This window comes from Hyperolius riggenbachi, chromosome 3 (genome assembly GCF_040937935.1).
Source record: "Hyperolius riggenbachi isolate aHypRig1 chromosome 3, aHypRig1.pri, whole genome shotgun sequence".
Classification (NCBI taxonomy): Eukaryota; Metazoa; Chordata; class Amphibia; order Anura; family Hyperoliidae; genus Hyperolius; species Hyperolius riggenbachi.
Genome location: NC_090648.1, coordinates 95,080,950 through 95,106,100, shown reverse-complemented (window position 1 = coordinate 95,106,100; position 25,151 = coordinate 95,080,950). Strand labels below are relative to the sequence as shown.

The window sequence follows — 25,151 nt, the reverse complement described above, 5'->3', positions numbered from 1 at the left end:
GCATAGATCTGTACATCAGTCCTGAAAGAGGGACAAATCAGGAAGATAGAGGGATTAGGTCCCCAAAGAGGGACTGTCCCTCCAAAAGAGGGACAGTTGGGAGCTATGAGTTGGCTTTCTTAAAACAGAAGGTATTTGCAATAATTCAGGATGGAGTGAGAATATGATGTCTCCCACGATGCATCACTGCTGAATATGCAAATCATCCTTTGTTGTCAATGTAAGCTAACCACACCTCCAGAACCGCTGGAATGCAATGATGTGTCAGCTTGTTAATTGTGCAGAGCCACAATAACCCAACTAAGATGGCCTGAACCTCTGATTTTCGGTTAGAGAACCGGGATCGCGAACCTCCCGCGAAAGTTCATGTACACGCACCAGAAAAATTGGTATAGCGGCCAGCGGCCTTAAAAATTCAGGAATCCGCCTGGAGTCCTGGACCCTGTTGGTGGTGGCGGAGAAGGCAGTCAAGCGGCCTGCAGGCAGAGATGCTGTGTGGGGTCCGACTCAGACATGGGGCAGGCAACCAGTCACATGGCGTGCAGGCAGAGATGCTGTGTGTGGGACTGACTTAGTCTTCGGGCGAGCAGTATCCCTCCGGGATCCATGCCTCATTCATTTTGATAAAAGTGAGGTACTGAACACTTTTGTGACTTAGACGACTTCTCTTCTCAGTGACAATGCCTCCAGCTGCACTGAAGGTCCTTTCTGACAGGACGCTTGAGGCAGGGCAAGACAGAAGTTGAATGGCAAATTGGGACAGCTCTGGCCACAGGTCAAGCCTGCGCACCCAGTAGTCCAAGGGTTCATCGCTGCTCACAGTGTCTACATCCACACTTAAGGCCTGGTAGTCGACTACCTGCCGGTCGAGGCGTTGGTGGAGCGTGGATCCAGAAGCGCTAAGGCGAGGCGTTGGACTAAAGAATGTCCGCATGTCCAACATCCCCATGAGATCACTGGAGTGTCCTGTCCTTGCCTGCGTGGACATGGGAGAAGGATTACTGGCAGTGGTACCTTTATTGCGTTGTGCTGTGACCTCACCCTTAAATGCATTGTAAAGCATAGTTCCCAGCTTGTTCTGCATGTGCTGCATCCTTTCTGCCTTCTGGTGAGTTGGTAACATGTCCGGCACTTTGTGCCTATACCGGGTCTAGTAGCGTGGCCACCCAGTACAGGTCATTCCCCTTGAGTTTTTTTATACGCTGGTCCCTCAACAGGCTGGACAGCATGAAAGATGACATCTGCACAAAGTTGGATGCAGACGTACTATCCATCTCCTCTTGCTCTTCCTCAGTGACGTCAGGTAAGTGCTCCTCCTCCCCCCAGCCACGAACAATACCATGGGAACGTCGAGCAGCACAAGCCCCCTGCGATGCCTGCTGCAGTTGTTCTTCTGCCGCCGCCGCCTCCTCCTCCAAAGAAACACCTTCCTCATCATCCGAGTCTGACTCCTCTTCCTCACACGACTCTTCCTCCTCCTCCCCCCTCTGTGCTGCTGCAGGTGTTGAGGAAACATCTGATTCTGATTTAAATTGCTCCCACAACTGTTCATGCCATAACTGTTCCTCTTCATGCTCCTCCACAGCTTGATCCACCACTCTACGCACAGCACGCTCCAGGGAGTAAGCGTATGGGATCAAGTCACTGATGGTGCCTTCACTGCGACTCACCAGGTTGGTCACCTCCTCAAACGGCCGCATGAGCCTGCATGCATTTCGCATCAGTGTCCAGTTCGGGGGCCAGAACATCCCCATCTCCCCAGATTGTGTCCTTCTACTGTAATTGTACAGGTACTGGGTGATGACTTTCTCCTATTCTAGCAGGCGAGAGAACATGACCAGGGTCGAATTCCAGCGAGTTGGGCTATCACATATCAAGCGTCTCACCGGCAAGTTGTTTCTCCGCTGAATGTCCGCAAAGTATGCCATGGCCGCAGGGCCGGGCCGAGGAGGGGCTGAAGAGGCTCCAGCCTCAGGTCGCAGTGTAGGAGGGGGCGCACAATTCATTCTGCTGTCATTCCCAATTGTGTTTGAAGCACAAAGAAATAAGAAAAGGGCATACATAGCAGTGACTGCAAGCCAGATAACTAGATATTAAGGTGTTGGGGAGGTTGTGGGCTCTGTGGCCCTCTTAGTCTAATAGCAATTAGTGTGTGATGGCTGGGGTGGGAGGGATGGAGGGGCACACTTTGCTGTCTCAGTCTTGTGTGCTGAAGGACCTTGTCCCGGCTCTGCATGGCCGTGTAAGACCGCTTAAAATGCCCACACAACTTCCTGGCCTGCTTCAGGATGTCCTCCTCTAAGCCTGGGTACTTTGACATAAAACTTTGAATGACTAGATTCAGCACATGTGCCATGCAGGGTACATGTGTCAGCTTTCCCAAATTCAACGCGGAAATTAGATTGCTGCCGTTGTCACACACCACGTTGCCGATCTCCAGCTGGTGCGGTGTCAGCCACTGATCCACCTGTTTAAGAGCAGCCAGGAGAGCTGGTCCAGTGTGACTCTCCGCTTTGAGGCAAGACATGTCTAATATGGTGTGACACCGTCGTACCTGGCATGCAGCATAGGCCCTGGGGAGATGGGGCTGTGTACCTGGAGAGGAGATTGCAGCACCAGTAGAGTTGAAGTGCCACTCAGCCAAGTAGGAGGAGGATGACAGTGAAGAGGATGTGGCAGGAGGCCTGCCTGCACACCATGGAGGTGTCACAAGTTGATCCACTGCACAGCCACGTACTCCCTGCTTGCCATCGGTCACCAGGTTGACCCAATGGGCTGTGTAAGTTTTATGTACCTGCCCTGACCGTGCATGGCAGACCAGGCATCTATGGTCAGGTGGACCCTTGACCCAACGCTGTGTGCCAGAGATGACACCACTTGCCTCTCAGTTTGGGTACAGTTTGGGTATCACCTTTTTAGAAAAATAATTGCGGCCTGGTATCTTCCACTGCGGTGTCCCAATGGTCACAAATTTACAGAAGGCCTTAGAGTCTACCAGCTTGTATGGTAACAGCTGGCGAGCTAACAGTTCCGCCACACCAGCTGTCAGACGCCGGGCAAGGGGATGAAAAAATTGGCTTCTTCCGCTCAAAGATTTCCTTCACGGACACCTGGCTGCTGTGGGCAGAGGAGCAGGAACCGCTCAAGGGCAGAGGCGGAGTGGAGGAGGGTGTCTGTGAAGGTGCAAGGGAGAAAGCGGCTGAAGATGCTGCACCTGAAGGAGGAAGAGGAGAAGGAGGGTGGCTTTTCTTTTGTGTGCTGCTTTTGCTCAGGTGCTCTTCCCATTGCAGTTTGTGCCTTTTCTCCATGTGCCTTCGTAAGGCACTTGTCCATACGTGAGTGTTGGCCTTTCCACGGCTCAATTTTTTCATCATCCTCCTCCTCACACATTACGTCAATAATGTCGCCGCCTAACTCAGACATATGAGGTGGTGTAACTTGCTCAGCGCCTTCTTCTGGTTGTAACAATAATGGCTGTGACTCAGTTAATTCCTGACCAATTAACTCCTGCGAAGTGTCAAATGCAACAGATGTGGTGCTTGTAGTAGCGCTGGTGGCTGCGGAAGATGAGGTGTTCTGTGTTAAATAGTCAACCACGTCCTGACAATCTTGGGAGTTGATGGGACGTGCTTTCCTCTGAGCACTGTGCTTTGGGCCAGGGCCGCACGAAATCACATCAACACGACCTCACACAGACCTGCCGGGTGACCTTCCTCTGGGTCTGCCTCTACCTCTTCCTTTACCTGTTTTGTTCGTTGTGTCCATATCGGGGGGATGGAGTGAAAGGTATGCACTGACTTGACTAATACAATGTGCAGTTACACAGGTGCAGTTAACGGGTATGCACGGAGTGGTATATCACATTGCGTGCACCTAGTAGGTAGGTGGGTGCACTGAACACAACAGGTAGGTATATGCAGTGATGGGTATTACAATGTGCACCTGTCACACACAGACAGGTAGCGGACAGGCACAGTGACACTGCGTGCGCTTAACTCACGTAGGTAGGTGGGTGCACTGTGAACAGGTAGGTATATGCAGTAATGGGTACAGGTAGTCCTCGGTTAACGAACGAGATAGGTACTGCCCACTAGTTCTTAACTTGAATCTGTCCGTAAGTCGGGACTATCTGTTGTGGCCCATTGAAAATGCAGAGTATTGGCAGCGGAAGGTAAATAGAGGTTATCTCACATGATCCTCGGTGGTAAAAGGTGCCCTCATGGTGCCCAGAAGGTCCACAGCCCATCCTCTCGCTTCCTACATTGTTCCCCGGCGGCTCCTGGCTTCACATGTGGCACATAATGACGTAATCAGGAAGAGACCCCTAGTGGCGGCGCTTCCTAATTGCGTCATTATGCGCTGCATGTGAAGCAAGGAGCCGCCGGGAAACAGTGGAGGAAGCGGGAGGACGGGCTGCGGACCTTCCGGGCACCACGAGGGCACCTTCTACCTCCGAGGATCAGGTGAGTAGGCCTCTATTTACCTTCCGCTGCCCATATTCTTCATTTTCAACGGGGCAGAACAGGTAGTCCCCGGAGGGCGTGACGTCATGCGACGGGGCGGAGCTATGGTCGCGGCGGTCGTATCGGTGGGTCGTTCGTAAGTCGGGCGTTCATAACCCGGGGACTACCTGTATTACAATGTGCACCTGTCACACACACAGGTAGTCACTGAATGTGCTGGGCCTGGCAGTGGCACACACACAGTATGAATTATCAAGGCTGTCTATGCAACACAAGTGTCAGTGGGACACACAGAAAAAAAAATTGATCACAAGAACAAGATTAGCTCTCAAAAGAGCTGTTGTGGGGTGCTATTTTAGCTATAAGAATTAGCAAGGAGCAAGCTAGCAAGCCTACAAGAGCCTAACTAATATTTCTCTATGAGTGTCTGCTGCAGCAGTAGCAGCAGCAGCAGCTGTCCCTTCTCTATTTACTGCAGGCACACAAGTGAGTAAAATGGCCGGCGGTGCCTGCCTTTTATAAGGGGGGGAGTGGCTCCAGAAAGGAGTTTAGCCTGATTGGCTACAATGTGCCTGCTGACTGTAATGTAAAGAGTCAAAGTTGACCCTAATGGTGCATTATGGGGGCGAACCGAACTTCCGGAAAAGTTCCCGGTTGTCCGTAAACCACCGGAAGTTCACCGGGAACCGTTCGGGTCATCTCTAAACCCAACATGCATGCAGACTGTTTCAGATCGATTGATACACATCAGTGCATGGCATGGATTATATGCTACACAGAAGAAAAAAGAGATGTGTGCTCAGACCAGTCAACTCCTGACTAAATACTGGCTGCCTCAAGTCGTCTGACTAATTAAAATGGCAAAGCGTATGCAAATTGCATTCGCCCACCAGAATATGCAGGATCTACCTGTCCACCTAACTTCCTGCAGGAGTTGGCCCGCGCAAAATTTTGCATCTCAACAGGGGTGCCGCGTGTAGGCCTCCTTGTACCCCCAAGAAATGAAGGGCAGCGCAGACACCCCCACAAGGCATCCATTGCCCGGGAGAGCTGCAACTGCCCCCCATGGGAGGGGGGAGCGAGAGAGCATGGCCAGCACCCCCCCAGACATGGCCTGTGCCCAGGGGGGACCACCCATGCTGCCCCCCCAAAGGATAGCTTCCCTACCCTTGCGAATTTACTTACCTGTGGTGCCATTTGCATGATTTGGGAGCAAACACACCAATGGAGAGGTAAGGGGGGGGGGGGCGGGGCGCAGACAAGCCCCCCAAGCGCTGCCACCGCTGGGCAAGCCCATCCGCACCCCGCCCCCCCCCCCCAACACCCCGTGAAGGAAGAGTCTGGGGGTGTCTGCGCTGCCCTTCATTTCTTGGGGGTACAAGGAGGCCTACACGCGGCACCCCTGTTAAAATGCAAAATTTTGCGTGGGCCAACTCCTGCAGGAAGTTAGGTGGACAGGTAGATCCTGCATATTCTGGTGGGCGAATGCAATTTGCATACGCTTTGCCATTTTAATTAGTCAGATGACTTGAGGCAGCCAGTATTTAGTCAGGAGTTGACTGGTCTGAGCACACATCTCTCTTTTTTTCTTCTGTGTAGCATGGCATGGATTATTGTGGCTCTATAGAGTAGGACTTGAAACACTCAGAAGAGTAAGTGGCAATTTAATGGTAACCACCCTGAACCAGTAAGTAAGGAACCAACGTCTTCATATCAGAATATATCAGAGCTGGCACAGACGCTATCTGTACTACAACCAGGGCATTTCCTGCTTGCCCGATCATAGGATCTCACCTGCAGTGACACACCTGTAGTCAGGTACAGACATGCCGTCATCAATGTCATTTTCCAAGGGATTTCCAAGATGATAGCCAGATAACCCAGAATGTCTATTATTCAAATTATATACGCTTGGTGACAGCTCAAAAGCTTAACCTGGGTTGTATTGAAACACAGTAAGGGCCCATTCACACTAGGGCCTAGTGCATACCAGAGTGGTTCAGCTGCGGTTTGCGATCCGCTTGCGGGTGCGGATCCGCTAGGGTAATCTATTGCAATGGGCTGGTGCACACCAGAGCGGGAGGCGTTTTGCAGAAACGCATACTCCCAGGCTGCTGCAGATTTTGGATTGCGGAGGCGTTTCTGCCTCAATGTTAAGTATAGGAAAACCGCAAACCTCTCTGAAAAACGGCACTTCAGAGCGGTTTGCCAGGCGTTTTTTGTTATAGTAGCTGTTCAGTAACAGCTTTACTGTAACAATACATGAAATCTACTACACCAAAAACGCTTCACAAAACCGCAAAATGCTAGGTGAAACGCTACAGAAAAATAAGAAAAAGCATTTCAAAATCTGCTAGCATTTTGCGGATCTGCTAGCGGTTTTTGGTGTGCACCAGGCCTAGAAGAACTTTTCTGAGCATTTTGCGATTGATTAGCATTTTTTTAAAATTGCTACCATTCACTTGCCTAAAATCGTGGTAAAAATCGCAGAAAAAAAGCTGCGATTTTCACATACGCGATCGCAAAATCGCGGCAAAAGGTAAGGCCTCATTCTCATCATTACACTCAGATGGTCGTGCGATCAGAACGCAATGCGTACGATCGCACGCCATCTGCGTTTCCATGCACTGTAGTGAATAGGTCATCCGCGCGTTTTGCTAAAAAATTAGTACAGCATGTGTTCGCGCACAGCACTGGTCTGCAATGCAAGCAGTGTGAACATGAGACAGTGCAGTCTATGCACGTCTGATGTTCGTGTGTGTCTGCCTCCCGCACGCGTTGCTGAAATACGGACGGCAACACGTGTAATGTGAAGGAGGCCTTATGATCGAAGTGTCACGGAGCCACCCACAGCAAGACTTTTTTTTTTTAAAGTAAACATCAGACTTCCCTAAGTTTATTGAAAAACAAATACTTCTTGCTGTGGATGCTGCATTTTCTTCCTTTTAGGAATAATTAGCTTTCAGAGGTCTCTCCCCCTCCTTTTCAATACAGTGAGTGGTGGCAGCATATTACCCTTGATTTCCAGCGAAAAATCAATAACTTTATTTTACAGATTGTACATACAATCGAGATGGTTTCATGTATTGGCACACTAATCAATCTTAATTGTTTACTGTACTCACAGTGGATTCATCTCCAGAAGTCTCTAGTGGATGATGCTAGGCACACATGATACAATTTTCTGTTAGCTTTACCTGCCAGATTGATTTTTTTCAACATGTCCGATCTTAAAAAGTGAATGGAAATTGATTGGAAAATTGATCAGAAAATAAATCGACATGTTGAAAAAAATCAATCTGGCAGGTAAATCTAACAGAAAATGGTATCGTTTATACCTAGCATTAGACCTGTATGGTGACTGCAGCATAGTATGTCGGGATTGGTGGGTGTTTGTCAAAGTAAGCAGCAGTGGAAAAGGTAAGTACTATATATAGGTAAGTCTTAGTTCGGAAACCTTCTAAATTAAATTTCATGTTGTATTAGCATTTACAGCACAGCGGGCTAAGGAATACACAAAACAGTAAAGGTGTTTTTTTTGTGGGTAAATATAGTGTGTGTGTGCGTGTTTCTGAGCAGTTGACGTATGATTCTCCCCAGTGACGCTATCATTGCTTGCATCCTTTTCTCATCTTTTTCTCAGAAAGCCTACATGTCAGCGGTGACCCTGAATGAGTGGAAGCAGACACTGGAATCCCCATCCAGAGATCTTGTTATCCTACATAATCCACAGGTAAAAGGAAAAACAATATCTGAATTCTTAAAGAAAACCCAAGGCGGTTCATGGAGGGGCAGATGGGACACAGAGGCATGTTCTCTGCCTCATGACATGCCTCCATGTCCCCACACCACCGCTCTCTGCCCCTCCCCCTCCACCGCTGCGCTATAGACCCCCCCCCCCCCCCCAAGAATAGCGACAATATTTCTTGCTATCTCGGAGGTAAACATAGAGGAGAGGGATTCCCTGTTTAAAACGCCCTCCGTTTATAAAAATATATAAAATATGTGGAGAACTGTCTCAGACATCTTAAGAAATCACTAAATAGTGCAGTTTCCATCTTAAGCTGTTCTAAAAGTGAACCAAGCACCATTTTTAGCAACCAGGATATCTCTATAGCACATTAATAATGCATGCCAACAATGTGGCCTTTTATTTTTACATTTAAAGGTTTAGCACAGGCCTGTATTACCCAATTTCCTCCTACTTCCATGGCCTGACAACTGGCAGAGGTTTCAGGACTATTATTTTATTGTACACATTAGCATAGAGCAGCGCTGTCCAAATGGCGGCCCGCCAGGCCTCCTGTTGCGGCCAGCTCCTCTTCCCGAGATGCAGGCATGGCGTGCGCTATGGGCGCCATGCCTGCTCCCTCTTGTGTGGCCTCTCCTGTGTCCCCGCTGCCGCTGCCTCACAGCTCAGACCTCTCAGATCGCGGCGACTGAGGCAAACAGAGTGCGCATATTACCCGCACGGAGTACGTCACATGCGGAAGTTAAATCAGTCACTTCCGCATGTGACGTTCTGCCGCGCAGGTGTTATGCGCGCACTCTGCTTGTTTCAGTCGCCGCGATCTGTGAGGTCAGAGCTGTGAAGCAGCGGGGACACAGGAGAGAGGTAACGGGCGAGGCAATGGAGGAACACCTGTCACTTACTGGGGGGGCACCTGTCACTATAACTGGGGGGGCACCTGTCACTATAACTGTGGGGGGCACCTGTCACTATAACTGGGGGGGCACCTGTCACTATAACTGGGGGGGCACCTGTCACTATAACTGGGGGGGCACCTGTCACTATCTAACTGGGGGGAACCTGTCACTATCTAACTGGGGGGAACCTGTCACTATAACAGGTAGGGCACCTGTCACTATAACTGAGGGGGGCACCTGTCACTATCTAACTGGGGGGAACCTGTCACTATAACTGGGGGGGGGGGAACCTGTTACTATAACTGGGGGGGGGGGGGCACCTGTCACTATCTCACTGGGGGGGAACCTGTTACTATAACTGGGGGGGAACCTGTCACTATAACTGGGGGGGGGAAACCTGTCACTATAACTGGGGGGGGGGGCACCTGTCACTATCTAACTGGGGGACACCTGTCAGCATAACTGGGGGGCACCTGTCACTATCTAACTGGGGGGGCACCTGTCACTATCTAACTGGGGGGGCACCTGTCACTATCTAACTGGGGGGGGGGCACCTGCCACTATCTAACTGGGGGGACACCTGTCACTATCTAACTGGGGGGGCACCTGTCACTTATTGGGGGGCACCTGTCACTTACTGGGGGGCACCTGTCACTATCTAACTGGGGGGGAACCTGTCACTATCTAACTGGGGGGCACCTGTTACTACCTCATCCGGCCACACCACAGCATCACCGCTAGCCCGGCCACAGCAGCACCGCAAGGCCTCTCAGCCCACACATCATCACCAATCTGGCCAAAAACACTATTGCCAGGCCAGCCAGGCACAGCAGCCAGTAGAGGAGAATACAGAAGCCAGGTGAGAGGTGTCTACCATATTAAAGGGGCATTCTGCGAAATGCTCTCTATTTATGTGCCTCGTGACTGCTGAATTTGTCGTGTTGGGGGCCTCATGATTGCTGAATTTGTCTTGTTGGGGGCCTCATGATTGCTGAATTTGTCTTGTTGGGGGTCACATGATTGCGAACTGCGAGACTATGGAAAAGCTGAATCATCATCATGAGACAATAGCATTAAACCTTTTTTAGCTTTTTAAAACGGAAAATAAAACTGGGATGTTCTTAAAAAAATAAAATACATTTTTCAGGAGTAGGATGGATGAAATTGTTTATCTTCAGAGTTTATTTTCAACTTGGATTTTCCATAATGTTCATGTATGAGTTAAAACGTTTGTATGTAGTTTAAATTGCTGTTGCCACTTTGCGATAGATAAGTGACTTTTGGGTTGCAGTTTGGGCACTCGGCCTCCAAAAGGCTCCACTGTCCTAACCTAATGTCCCACATTGCTAAATTCATGTAAATTTGTCTCCACCTGTGGCCACACCCACATTCTTTCCTGAGGGGGGGGTCTGCGGCTCTAGCAAGAACCTTCGGCCCTCCACCATGGGGTCTGAAAAAAAAATGGCCCTCCATGCCCGTGAAGTTGGACAGCACTGGCATAGAGGAAACAAAAAGCTTTTGATCAGTAGGGGTTGTGTGTAGATTGCACAATGTGCTGCAAAGAGTTTAAAGCCCCATCTACACGATACGATTCTTTGTATGATTCAATTACGATTCTATTTACGATCCGATTAAATCCGACATGTCCGATCATAATTCTATTCGATTCAATTCGATTTGCCTTTGCAAAACAATGGCAAATCGAATTGAATCGAATCGAATCATGATCGGACATATCGGATTTAATCGGATCGTAAATAGAATCGTAATTGAATCGTACAAAGAATCGTATCGTGTAGATGGGGCTTAAAGACGTCACAGATGCTGTCTTCACACCTTCCCTCTGGATAAATAATTGACAGCTAGAAGGGGAGGAGGGAACATATCAGGTCCTACATCTATTAGAAACCAGGAAACAAAAGTGGTGCAGGGTTCCCTTTAAATAGGAGGAGCTAGGAAGTTTTCTCAGACAGTGCAGTGTGTTAGGGAAAATGCTGTTGCTGAGGTAACCAATACATCTGCTGTATTAATTCAGAAAAGAGACGGTATAATAGCATACATATATTATTAATTACGGTATATTATTTTAGGTAAACTGACAAGATGTAATGTAAATAAATATATAATATATATGTATTAGAGCTGAAAAACAAATCAAGCTTAGGCATCAATGCCCTGCTCTGGAAGGGTTAAGCACAAAACAGCTTCATAGGATTCAGTAGGGGGGAGGAGCACTTCACAAATCATGCCTAGTCTACACTGCACAATCTGTAGTAAGTACTATTAAGCATGCCTTAATCTGAGGCAGTTTAGGAAAGAATTTGCACTTTTCTGTACTGTAGTTCAGTTCTAGAAAGTCACGCAAAACTGCTGCTATTAAGTAGGATTTGAGAATTTTCTTATTAATATGCAGAACAGTTCCCCCTGCTGGTTGGAACTGTTCAAGAAGAAAAAAACTGTCAGTAATGCTTTGATGCTCCTGACATCACACTGTGGGAGGGGTTTCACCACAATATCAGCCATACAGACCCCCCTGATGAGCTATTCATGAAAAGGTAAAGATTTCTCATGGGAAAGGAGGTATCAGCTACTGATTAGGATGAAGTTCAATTCTTGGTTACAGTTCCTTTTTATATTGTATTAACCCTTAGACCGCCGCAGACATCTATAGTTCTGTGTTTTCACATTCCATATACCACAGACGTCTAAAGGCATTTTAGTACAAAACTAGTTCCGCCAACAGCGATCGTCTATAGGCGTTTAAAGGATACCTGAACTGAAAGGGATATGGAGGCTACCATATTTAAAAGCATTAGAGGCAGAGGACCAGCAGGACTACCAGGCAATAGAGATGGCCTGAACGGTTCGCCAGCGGACAGTTCCTGACGAATTTTGGTTGTTCGTGGTCGCATCGGCAGGCAAACATAAATGGCGTTTGACCTGCCCTCTATACATCATCATGGAGCCAAAATGTGACCCCTCAACCCAGAGTCAGCAGACACATGGCAGCCAATCAGCTATACTTCCCTCCTGGACCACATCCCCTCCCCCGCCCCATGGTGGTGTTGAAGTTGGACGTCAGATTGAGGTGCGTTATGCAGCTCTCAAAGCAGCCGCTCCAGGTTAGTGATAGGAAGTCCGGATATTTTTAAGGATTCGGATCATTTGAATCGGATCTTTGAACCGAATCATTTAAATAATTTTAAGAGATGCATGCAGAATCTGGAGACCAAGTGGCCGGAGATGGGTACTGCCGCCTACTGCCTGGGGCACATACAGGGCACCCCAGAATAGATCCGGGAGACGTGCCACTGATCTTTGGGGCTAGCAACTCCCCTGGATTAGCCCATTTTACTATAGATTTTCATAATAATTAGTATAATTCTGTATCATAATAATTGGCATGATTCTTAATCATCCCCAATTTATTTGCATCTCAATGACATCCCTACTGACTTTGGTACACGTAGATTTGGGCAAGATATTTAATAAACACAATTTAAAAATAGCTGGAACTTTTTTGTGTAGCTTTTTTTCAAAAAGAGAAAAATAAATGGCTAGCAGTCCTAAGGGTTCATCTGGATGTACTTGATGAAGACCTTCAGAAGGGAGATTTCACACTTTATAACATGGCTCGGTGTAAATGGGATTTTTTGTGTTGATTATGTAATCTATCAGGGTCGGATTACCATAAGGCATTGTAGGCACGTTTCTACAGGCGCCTGATGATGGAAAGGCAGCTCACTCCTCTCCCCCAGTGCCTACCTCCCTCCTTCCCTATACAGAGTCCTGATAAGAGTGTAAGTGAGATCATGCAGGGCCGGGCCGAGGCATAGGCTGGAGAGGCTCCAGCCTCAGGGCGCAGTGTAGGAGGGGGCGCACAATCCATTCAGCTGTCATTCCTAATTGTGTTTGAAGCAGAAAGAAATAAGAAAGGGAGATACATGGAAGTGACTACAAGCCATATAACTAGAGATTAAGGTGTTGGGGAGGTTGTGGGCCCAGTGGCGCCTCTTAGTCTAATAGCAATCAGTGTGTGATGGCTGGGGTGGGAGGGATGGAGGGGCGCACTTTGGTGTCTCAGCCTTGGGTGCTGGAGGACCTTGTCCCGGCTCTGAGTGAGAGGTCACTCACCCAGCTCTCAGCAATCCACTGATGAGATCTCCCTTCAGTCAGGGGCACCTCTAGCTACTTAATACTCAGGTCCCTCTAGCTACCTAATCCATGGGGCCACCTTTAGTTACTTAATAGTGAGTGTACTTCTGGCTACCTAATGCTAAAAGACACCTATAGCTACCTACACCAGGCAGGGTAAGTAAGGGAGAAGTGACAGCTGGGCCAGCCAGCACACTTGCAGTGCACTTTGGTGGGGATTTGTTCATGGAGGTCGAAGTCTAAGGTTCCAGGACATCTGTGCCTATAGGCTTCTGCAAGGTAAATCCAGGCCTGTAATCTATAAATGAGAGGTCTGTATGTATTGAGTGCATATTTCTATGCAGTGGCAGGCTGAATATGTTCGATCTTCTGTCTGCAGCATTTGATCACCACCATGTAGAAGGTTAGCTGTACTCACAGTGAGTGTCATGCCTCCTCCCTTTCCTCATTAGTATAATGTAGTCCCCTCTGCCAAATTCTGAACAAACCTGAATGTGCCAAATTCTGAACAAACTTGAATGTCAGGACATGGGAGCATACTTATCTCACCCACACCTATGAATAACATACAACCCTACCCATGGTGCCAAGCCTTTGGTGAGAGAAGGGTGGGTGGAGATTTATGCCACTGTGTGGATGGAGATAAGAAGAGTAGAGTAGAGGCTGTCCTTTATAACTGCTGTGACAGTCTGATTTTTCTGGAGTTTCAAAGATAGAATTACACCACTATCCAAACAAGGAGGAGGAGATGCATAACAGTCAGTTTGAGTACAAGCACTGTTCTGCAAGCGTACGTTAAAAAGGGGCGCTGGGAAAAAAGGGCGCGGGGTTTTAAACGATAAACATGGATAACGTTTAAACATATAATGTACTATATTTCGTTTAAATATTTGTTTTTACAAAGTTATAAATCATTAAATAATGTGCATGAAATCGGCAATTGTGAAAACGTTAATCTTCCGTTTAAAAAGTGAAATGTATAATAACGTTTAAAAATTTTTTAGTAAGTAACCCTCCCTGTACCTACCCCTAACCCCTAGACCCCCGTATTGGTGCCTAAACCTAAGACCCCCCTGGTGGTGCCTAAACCTAAGACCCCCCCTGGTGGTGCCTAAACCTAAGACCCCCCTAGTGGTGCATAAACCTAAGACCCCCCTAGTGGTGCCTAAACCTAACTAAGACTCCCCTGATGGTGCCTAAACCTAAGACCCCCCTGGTGGTGCCTAAACCCAAGACCCTCCTTAGTGATCACTGTATTGTGTGTAGAATAATGTTTTAGAAACAGTAAGGGATAACATTTAAAATAATGTTTTATTGAAATAGGAAATGTAAATCATCACAAGCAGTTATAAAACATTAAAAATCTTCGGGCGCCGTTGGAAAACGTTATTATTCTCGGGCGCCCTTTTTTCCCGTTCGGCGCCCAGTAAACGATATTTATTATGGGAGTGAATGGCGGTGCCCGATTTGTCCACTAGCCTCCTGCGCCCTTTTTTACTGTTACCGTTCTGCAAAGGGCCATATTTACTTTAGCTGCACAGCATTTAACACCTATATTCATTGATGAAATAAACTTCCATAGAGACAGCACCCAGGTATAAAGGCCTGAGAATGTGCTGGTGCCAACTGCCGAGCCTTGACCAATCCTGGTTCGCCTGATGAAGGACCTGTGTGTCTGTAACATGTAGTGTTTCTGTTCCGCAATACAAGCATCTTTTGCAGCCAGTGGTGTGCCGCCTCTTCATTATACTTGGTTGAACCCACATTCATAGCCCTGGAGAGGGCAGATGAGGTCAAAGCATTCCCCTTCACAGCATCACCTCTCATTTAGGAAGACCAAGGCTTCTGTTGTGCAATCCCTTTAAATAAACAGCAGCTGCCTGGCAGCCTCCCGACTCGCTGTCGCGTATGTGTAATTCGTTGGCTGCATTCTTGTTTCAGATTAAAGTGGATCCGAGATAAACTTTTACTCATTGCATAATTGTGTTCCTTACATATAGTTTATAGGGCATTCCTCAAGCCAAATACTTATTTTTTGTTTTTTGTTTTAATACTCTAATTCCCTATAAACTAAACAAGCCTCGCCCACAGCTCAAAGTGCCTTGGCACTCCATGTAGCAAGGGCTTATGGGAGCTCCATGTAGAAAGCGCCTATGGGAGGCGATGTGCCTGGATATATGTATTTTTTTCTAATGGGAGCTCAGTCTGGGAAGGAGGAGGAGGAGGTTACTAGCCAGAGATTTCAGAAGCAGAGGGGAGGAGGGAGCAGGAGAGGGGAGTGAGCTGAGGGCTGGAGATGCAGTTTCAGCTTGCCTGTGTGTAATGTGACAAACAAAACATGGCCGCTGTCCTTGTATCACAGGAATAAATAAACATGAAACTGTTGAAGCTGTTTGCAGCTAGATTTGCTGTGTTAACTATCTAAACTTTAGATAAGATGTATAGACAAGTTACTTGTCATAGTTAGTTTTTCATCTTGGATCCACTTTAAACTACTAAAGCTAAAAGAATCACAATGCTACTGAGTGTTGCTAGTACTCGGTTTTAGTCAAAATGGGTGATATAGGCGTACTTTGGGTGATGCATAGCCAGCAATGTTAATTGCAAATGTTGCAGTGCCTAGGTTCTCATTTGGGCGCTGGAAATTGACCACCAAATTGACCATCAGACCGATCCCTCTTAGATTGATCAAATCGGATCAGAGGGGGATCTGTTAGATGCTCTCATACTGTACAGACAACTACAAACATTTGTGACAGGTTCACTTTGAATATTCTTTTACATTTCTGAAAGGGCCAGTAAGTAGCACAGATGTGGTGGCTGGATAGTGTAATGGTTAAGGGCTCTGCCTCTGACACAGGAGACCTGGGTTCGAATCTCGGCTCTGCCTGTTCAGTAAGCCAGCACCTATTCAGCAGGAGACCTTAGGCAAGTCTCCCTAACACTGCTACTGCCTATAGGGCGCGTCCTAGTGGCTGCAGCTCTGGCGCTTTGAGTCCGCCAGGAGAAAAGTGCGATATAAGTGTTTGTCTTTGTCTTTTGTCTTTTATTACTTTTCACTTGCTTGCTCTATACTCTCACTTGGTAAATGTTTAATTTTTCACTCTCTGATTTTTTTTTTGTATTATTATTATTATTGCAGCTTATGGTGCACTATCAGCCAACAGGAATCCCCGATGTGTGGGGCCCCACACCAAGTGACCAGGGGCGCCCACAAACAGTGAAGAGAGGGGTGGAAAATATCTCTGTCGAGATACCTCAAGGTATGTAATGTTTTCATAGTTTGCCATTTACAAATTCAAATTAAATGTGTTCTGTGAATGAGAATTCTAGAAATATTTTATATTTGTGAAGGCTTACAGGGCTTTTCCCCCCAACGCTGGCGCAAAGAACCGATATCACACATTTGTAATTTTTATTTTATTTATTTATTATTATTTTTTTTTGGGGGGGGGGGGGGGGGTCGCTGTGTGAGAAGAGAACATGAAGGCTAAATGATATCTTTCTTCTCTGACACAATGGAACCAGCCCCCTACCACCAGGCTCAAACACATCCTTACATAGCATAACTCGGTTTATTAGATATAAAAAGTTATAAAAGTGTACTCACATCCAATAAAATAATATGCGCGTGTGGCTGCCAGTGACCTGCACACTTCATCCGAAGCCCTATGCGTTATGTCCCTAAGGACTCATCAGAGGCTGTCCTTGATGCTTGAGCCTAGTGACCAAGAACTGACCCCTGCGAGAAGACAGAGGAGAGACACCCGACCCGCAGCGAATGTTCCGCCGCCGGGCCACAGTTTGGCCAGCCAGTCCATACGGTGAGCAGCCCACCTATACACACTGGTGACCGAGACCACAAGTAGCTAACAGCAGTGCACGGTGCCACAATAATCATTTATTTTGCCAATTACAGACAGGGGGGTTGTACCTGCAATTGGTTTTTAGCTCATACAGGTTCTGGAAGGATGGGGGGGTAATGTCCGAAAGTCAAGAGCCGAGGCTGCCATACTACAGCACCATCAGTCGCACTTGGCAATCATCTGTCATCCCTAAGGAGACATGGAGGGAGGGGGACCGAGGGAGGCGAAGGTTCAGCAGTGATGACTCAGTTCTTCATAGAAACCTGTGGTGATGGCTGGGGCTGCTAAAGATCCCGATTGCTGACATCTAGCATCTGGCAGTGCTGGCCAAGGTGTTCCAGTTCAAAAGGTGCGGTAGTGTTAATTTGTGTGGTGGGTCCCGACTCCTAAACAGCATTCAGCAAGGCTGGTCAAGATGATCTGGCTGTCACAGAAGCATCTGGCTGTGGTGGCATCATAGAGGGGCTGAACCAGAGGTGTCCCTGCTGCAATGAAGCAACATCAACTAATGGATGGACGGCATTCAGCAAGGCCAAAGGTTTCCCGATCAGCACGATGTCTTCCTACCTCTGTGGAGCCCTGATCTCCTGAGTAGCGGCAGTGGACTCTACACAGCCTGTATCTGCACTGACAATGGACCCAGGCAGCGGCAAGGTGGGAAAAAAACCAGGTCCTGAACTCCCCATGACCCGCACCAATGTACCAGGCTACAGCGGACCCCACTGCACACCTTCAGGGGGGAAAACAAGGTGATTTGGTAGGAAAAAGGGAAGAAAAACAAGAAAAAGCCAGAATCATGTGGCCATGGCTGCCAATTAAGGCACCATCTTCCTGAACGGCAGGTTAATATCCAAATCCCTTCTCAGCTGAGGATGCCTTCCTGATTAGACATTGCTCTGGCTGACTATATAAGAAAAGCCTGTAGTAGTCAGCTTTGGGTGACATGTCAGCTGGGGTGCACTTATTAAAGGGTCGCGTTTTTAACGGTGAACACACCGCAGGTAATTTTCTCTGTTTGATTGCTGAACACCATCCCAGCCTAGACAGACTATCATGGAATCTCGACGAAGTCCCCCTGCAATCGTATCACCACCCCTTCCCTTTAGATTGTAAGCCTTTGGCAGGGCTCTCCCTCCTTGTGTATTGTACATGATTGTGCATTCTGTTCATAGATTAAAGGGGCCCATACACCTAACGATTTTCCCGCCGATATACAGCAGATTCGATCACTGTGATCAAATCTGCTGTGAAATCGTTGCGCAAACGCTGACAGAACGATCTATTTCGGTCCGAAATCCATCATTACCATCGATTCCCGTCGAGCCGTCCGTGCGGAAGATTTTGCTTGATCGACGTCGGGTCGGGAGTGCGTTGATAGCAGCGTTCGAATGCCCAATGACCGACGCTAGCGGCAATACATTACCTGCTCCGCCGGCGCGAGTCCACTGGTCTCTGCTGTCTTCTTCTCCGCTGGGCTCCGGGTTCTGGCTGGCTTCACTTCCGGTCCCGGCAGGAAGTTTAAACAGTAGAGTGCCCTCTACTGTTTAAACTTCCCCCGGCAGGATTTCAGTGAAGCTGGAGCCCAGAGCGGAGAAGAAGATGGCGGAGACCAGGGGACTCGCCCCGGCCGGATCAGGTAATGTATGCGGGGCCCGGGGGGCAGCGGCGGCAGCTCCACAGATTGTGATCGGTTTCATGCTGAAATCGATTCACAATCTGTTTGCAGTAAAGGCAGCCATACGATCCCTCTCTGATCAGATTCGATTAGAGAGGGATCTATCTGTTGGTCGATTTGATGTCAAATCGACCAGTGTATGACCACCTTAAAGGGAAGGTTCACGGTGATTTAAAAAAAAAATGCTAATCCACTTACCTGGGGCTTCCTCCAGCCCGTGGCAGGCAGGACGTGCCCTCAGCGCCGCTCCGCAGGCTCCCGGTCTCTTCCGGTGGCACACCCGACCTGGCCAGGCCAGCTGCCAGGTCGGGCTCTTCTGCGCTCCAAAATGCGCCTCACGCGGGCGCGCTGACGTCATTAGACGTCCTCCGGGCTATACTGCGCAGGCGCAGTACTGCCCGGAGGACGTCCGATGACGTCAGCGCGCCCGCGTGATGCGCATTTTGGAGCGCAGAAAAGCCTGACCTGGCAGCCGGGAGCCTGCGGAGCGGCACCGAGGGCAACGTCCTGCCTGCCACGGGCTGGAGGAAGCCCCAGGTAAGTGGATTAGCATTTTTTTTAAAAAAAACCTTCCCTTTAACATGAACTTGTATTACTTGGACTGCTCCTCCAGTGCATGATCTGGAATTGTGTGTCTTATTTCTTATTACCTGTATTTTATTGTCTGTAACCCCTATTATCAATGTCTGTAACCTAATTTATTGTACAGCGCTGCATAATATTTTGGCGCTATATAAATCCAATTATTAATAATAACAAGGCCTGGGCCAATTTGCATTAAAAGGGAAAAATTCCTTCCAGACCTTCAGCGCAGCTGGAGGCATTGTCACTTAGAAGAGACGTCGCCTAAGTCACAAAAGTGTTCAGTACCTCACCTTTATCAAAATGAATGAGGCATGGATCCCGGAGGGACAGAGCATCTCTGCCTGCAGGCCGCTTGACTTCCTTCTCCGCCACCACCAACAGGGTCCAGGACTCCAGGCGGATTTTTCTGCTATACTAACTTTTCTGGGGCGTGTACAGGCCTGCCTAATTTTTCTGGCCGCACTGCAGCTGCAACAACAAAACAAAGGGCATGTACATGTGTTAATTCCCCTTCGTGATCATTACCTTGCCACGGTGAAGGGGCTTGCGTATCACAATGAAGCAATGACCGCCGGCTATATGAGTGTCTTGGGGGGTGGCACACCCAAGATAATAAGATTGTTGCTTCATTGTGGACAGACCAAATTCGATCACCTGGACAGTCACTGTTCTGTCATTGTCAGCCCGGCGACCATATGGGCTTGAAAACCGCCATGGTGCGCACCAGTCCAGCACGGCCGCCACTACACAAAGCTGTGTGCGGTGGGTTACACAGTGAGTTTGGTCTGTCAGTGTGAAGCAGTACTCTAATTACACTCCCTGATTGATGTATACACATGCAAGATGTTTTAAAGCACTTTAGGCCTCCAATTTAGCATGCAATGTGATTTCTGCCCTTAAAACACTGCTGTGCATCAAATCCAGATTTTTTTCCCGGGACTTTTGGCGTGTGTCCCACTCCGCCATGCAAAAACTCAGATGTTAGAGCCCTTGAAACATCTTTTCCATCACTTTTGTGGCCAGCATAAATGTTTCTAGTTTTCAAAGTTTGCCTCCCCATTGAAGTCTATTGCGGTTCGAAAAGTTTGCGTGAACCGAACTTTTTGCGGAAGTTCGCATTCGAGGTTCATGAACCGAAAATCGGGAGTTCGAGCCATCTCTAATAGCAGGGAGAAAGACTAATGAAGTTGCTCACAAGTAAAGGATTTATGTACGGCAGCTTGGATTTTCCTTCTTTGGTAATCTGCATTGCAGAGTGTTTTTTTTTCTCTGTACAATTTTTTTTATCAGCTAATTGTTTTACTGCCTGCTGATAGCTGAACAACACTGTCTAAAAGCCTCATACACACATACAAGGCATGTCACCTGGTAAGAATCACCACCTCAGGCAACATGGCAGGACTGAGTCTGTACAGATGCATCTCTAACCTGCAGTTTTTTGACACAAACAAAAACAAGAGTTCTTATGCTGCTTTTTGAAACCATTTGTGCTTGAAGTGGGGCTTGAATTAAATTCAATATTGTCACGCTCCCTAGTGGCTGGACCACTCAATGCCTTCTAATCTATTTAGCACACAGACTATCCAACCTCGTGGATGCAGTCGGTGTGCTGAAGCCGCTGAATTTGGGCAGCAGACAGACTAGTAGAGAATATTTCAGGTACAAGGCTGCCACCATCCCTTTTATCTGGGAAAAGGGAAAACCGCTCTGTGAAGGACAGAGGACCTACTGACTATTCTAAACCTGCGAATGAAAATGGTTAAAACACTCTGCTCGGGCTAACAATACAATTTCAGGTAGCGAATCTCCAGAAAGGCTAGGATTTTTTCTTTTTGGCTGAAAGCAGGTTTGCAGCTGAGAAACTGGCTTTAGGCCCCATTCACACTAGAGCGTTTTGCCGCGATTTCGTCAAAATGCTAGCGCTTTTTAAAAGTGCTAGCGTAATGAAACCCCATGGGCCCGTTCTTACTTGGGCGATTTGCGCTAATCACCGCAAATCGCCCAAAAACGGGCAAAAACGCCAAACGCAAACGCGTAGCCTGCACCATTTTCAGGCAATTTCCAGGCGATCGCGTTTCAGTGCTATAGAAGTGCAAAACGCGATTGCGCCAAAATCGCCGCAGTGTTCAGTGATTTTTCTGCGTGAAATCGCGGATAAATCACTCCTGCAAAATGCCGGCAAAGATTGCCAGCGTTTTAAAAACGCAGGTGTGAATAGAGCCTTAAGCATTTTATTGTAAATGCAATATAAATAATTAATATATACAGAAAATTATTGAACGTAACAATTATAGAAACAATAATAGCCCAGTGTAAAATAAAAGGATAAACAAATGAAAATGGATACTAGACTGGAAGAAATATGTTCTTTGTGGAAACTCCAAGCAAAACGGGGGTCCTTTGTTCCAGAATAAGAGTTCAGACAAGATGGCATCCAGCCTAGGTTCTCATGCTGGCTGCTTGCAATCCTTATGATGGTAAGAAATGGAGAACTGCCTGCTGAAATTGCTGTGGTTCTTTTAACCCCCCTGGCGGTATGACTCCCGTGGCTGCGCAGCCGCGGGAGGTTTTTTTTCACTTTTTTTTTTATTTGTTAGCATGTAGCTAGCCTAGCTCTAGCTACATGCTTCCCCCCTCCCTGCGGTGTCCCCCCATAGCGTCCGATCGCCGCCGGCGCCGCTTGCCCATAAGGAAATCCCGTTCTGAACGGTATTTTCTTGAGGGCTTCCCCCGTCGCCATGGCAATGAGCGGAGTGACGTCGCCGACGTCGTGACATCACAGGGAATCCCGATCCACCCCATAGCGCAGCCTGGCGCCGATTGGCCAGGCTGCGCAAGGGGTATGCGGGGGGGGGGGGGGGGCCTGTATCGCGGTGGGTAGCGGCGCATCGGCGGCGGCGATCAGACCAAACACGCAGCTAGCAAAGTGCTAGCTGCGTGTTTGGAAAAAAAATTATGGAAATCGGCCCAGCAGGGCTTGAGCGGCACCCTCCAGCGGCTTACCCCGTGTCACACACGGGGCTACCGCCAAGGAGGTTAACCAAACTTGCTCCATGGGCTGAGCTCAAAACCAGCACTCTGGGCTGGGTTTTATTCCGGTGGGAAGCTTAGGTCCAAAAGATATGACATTTTTCATATTTCAGCCCATGTTCATCACACCCCAATAATAATAGCAAATCCACAAGCTCCCAAATATATAGATCGAATGAACACTAGACATGAATATTGTATAATATTCGGTTACTGAGAAGTTTATCTTTGTGCAGGGGCGTAACAATAGACCCTGCAAGGGATGCAGCTGCAGGGGGGCCCCAGAAGCCACAGGGGGCCCCTTCTTGAGATACTGACAACTAAGGGCAAGGAGAGAAGAAACTTTCTGCTCTTTGCACAATTGTTCTAATGACTGCATCTGCTCAGCCACTGATAGCTAAACATGTAGGGCTTGATTTACTATGCGGTGCTAACCTACTTAGCACGTCTAAAGTCTTTAGGCGTGCTAACCAGGGTGCTAAGTAGGTTAGCACCGGTTTTCTCAATCAGATTGCGCGCTAAGTACCGCGCGCAAAGTTTTGCGCGCGCAAAGTCCTATGCGCGCGCTAAGTCCCATAGGCTTTAGTGGGCACTTCGCGCGGAGCGCTCTGTGCAGTACGCGCGCAAAACTTTGCGCGCTGTAGTTTGCGCACGATCACTGCTTCTCACATTTAAAGTAAGTTTAGACGTGCTAAGGGCCAGTGCTAAAGTTAGCACCGTTTTGTAAATCGAGCCCATAAAGTTTTGTAGACAAAGATTTGTAGACTGTCCCTATTCAGTGTTCAGGGGAGGGGGCTCCATCCAAAGTATTGCAGGGGGGCCCAGTGATTTATAGTTATGCCCCTGTCTTTGTGGCTTATCTCCAGCAGTATACATTTAATATGAGAATACTCAGGGGATCCTGACCAACAAAATGATATAATTTTCATAACTATCACACGTACGGTGATGCTTCGAAAAGGCAAAAATCATACACACATTCATTTTGGATATGATTACAGCAGCTCCAGTATGCCTGCTCTCATGTAGGGTTAAAGCTGATTGGACTTCCTTTGCCATGATAGGACCATTTGGTACTGGTTGCTAGCAGAGTTTCACACCTAGCTGCTAAAGGAAAGATCCTTTTATTCCCGTTAATTAAGCCAAACACTGGCCTCCCAGGACAACAGCTGTAATCGCATGAATAGAATCCGTTATCTGCTGGACCCTAGAGAATTGCCCTTGCAGTTCCTAGATGGGCAATTTGGATTGGAATCATGAAACACACAATCAGAAAACCAATTGATTGCGTTTCTTCACAAATCGATTGCGTTTCTTCACAAATCAATAGTGACCAAGTATGTGTTCATTTTTTTCACTATAATGCAGAAACTTACAAAGGACTGTAATGTCATAGCATGCCTGCATATATTGACATTGCCTTTCTGCTTGTCCCAATGATACAAAGTGTATTATGGTATCTGTAAATGTTTACTTGTTTTTGCTTTCCAGGGGAGTCAGAACATATCGATCACTTGGTATTTGTAGTCCATGGTATTGGACCATTTTGTGATCTGCAGTTTCGAAACATTGTACAGTGTGGTAAGTCCATGCAGTGTGATAAATAAATAAGTTCTTACCCTCTTCTCTCTCCAATACAGGTGCTGCCACCACAGAGCAGGTATTATAGCTAAATGGTTTGTAATTACGCTCTTGCTAGAGTTCCCCCTTAAATGCAATATAATCATGAAATACACCTATCAAATAGGGCTTGGCGAGTAGTCGGTTTTCTAGCCTGCATTAGAATATTGGCTACAGGGATTTAGGTACTTACTTAGCACTTAGCAGTCCTTACTTAGCACGAAGGGTGCATACACACATGCAATGTTACCACTTCCGTATAATATGAGAGTTTACCTACACAATCTGTTCATAGCATTCAAAATCTGTTGGCCCTCATGCTACATGGAAGTAGTAAAATTGGTCAGGGATTAGCTAAGCAAAATTGAATGTGTGTACCAGGTTTAACCCTTTCCACTCGTATTTTCCTGCATGGCTCCAATGTTGGACATAGTCTGACATAGTAAAAATGGCTGCCACCCGGTAAAATCCGACAATGTCCATCTCTTCAGCTCAAAGTGTCAAACTAAAGTCTAACACTTTGAACACCACCGGCCCCAACCTCTGCCGCTGCACCAAGTAATGTAAATATTATGTGGGTGCATTAGGGCTTGTTGCAGGGGCGCCACTGCTGGATCTGGTAATAAAGATATTACACTGGTGCATGTGCAAGGGGGGCAGAGCTACAGCACATGAGCTAATGCTGGCCCCGCCCCCTTCCCCTGGTGCCAGGTCACCTCCTTCCTCTAGAGCACAGGTGTCAAACATAAGGCCCGTGGACCAAATGCGGCCCTCCTGGCCATATTATGTGGCGCCTGAGAGCTTCAAAAGTGCAATTGTAAGCAGTAAAAGAACGACAGCACACACTAATATTTACCCGCTCCAGCGATGCGTCATGTCTCTTCTTGTTCTTCTTGTTCTTCCTGGCACTTCCTCCTTCTCCCAATCATGTGACATGCGCCAGGAGCCAAAGGTATGCCGCATAGAGCGTGTGGTTGTTGGGGAGATCGGAGGAGACTCGAAGCAGCACTGTGGCAGGTACATATTACTTTGCTCCACTGCATTACTCTGAAGAAGAGGGAGGAGCCAGCCCCCCACAGTCGCTATAGTTTCCCCACTTAGTTTGAGACT

At 47.7% G+C, this 25,151-nt stretch overlaps 1 protein-coding gene across 1 annotated transcript in view; it reads left to right on the top strand.

The window, feature by feature from the left end:
- The window catches only part of LOC137562854 (phospholipase DDHD2-like), a 79,263-nt gene that overhangs the window by 14,271 nt on the left and 39,841 nt on the right, over positions 1-25,151 (top strand). The window contains exons 4-6 of the mRNA XM_068274613.1: positions 8,107-8,196; positions 16,408-16,528; positions 23,913-24,002. Of these exons, the coding sequence (XP_068130714.1) occupies positions 8,107-8,196; positions 16,408-16,528; positions 23,913-24,002 (301 nt within the window). The remainder of the gene's footprint in view (positions 1-8,106; positions 8,197-16,407; positions 16,529-23,912; positions 24,003-25,151) is intronic.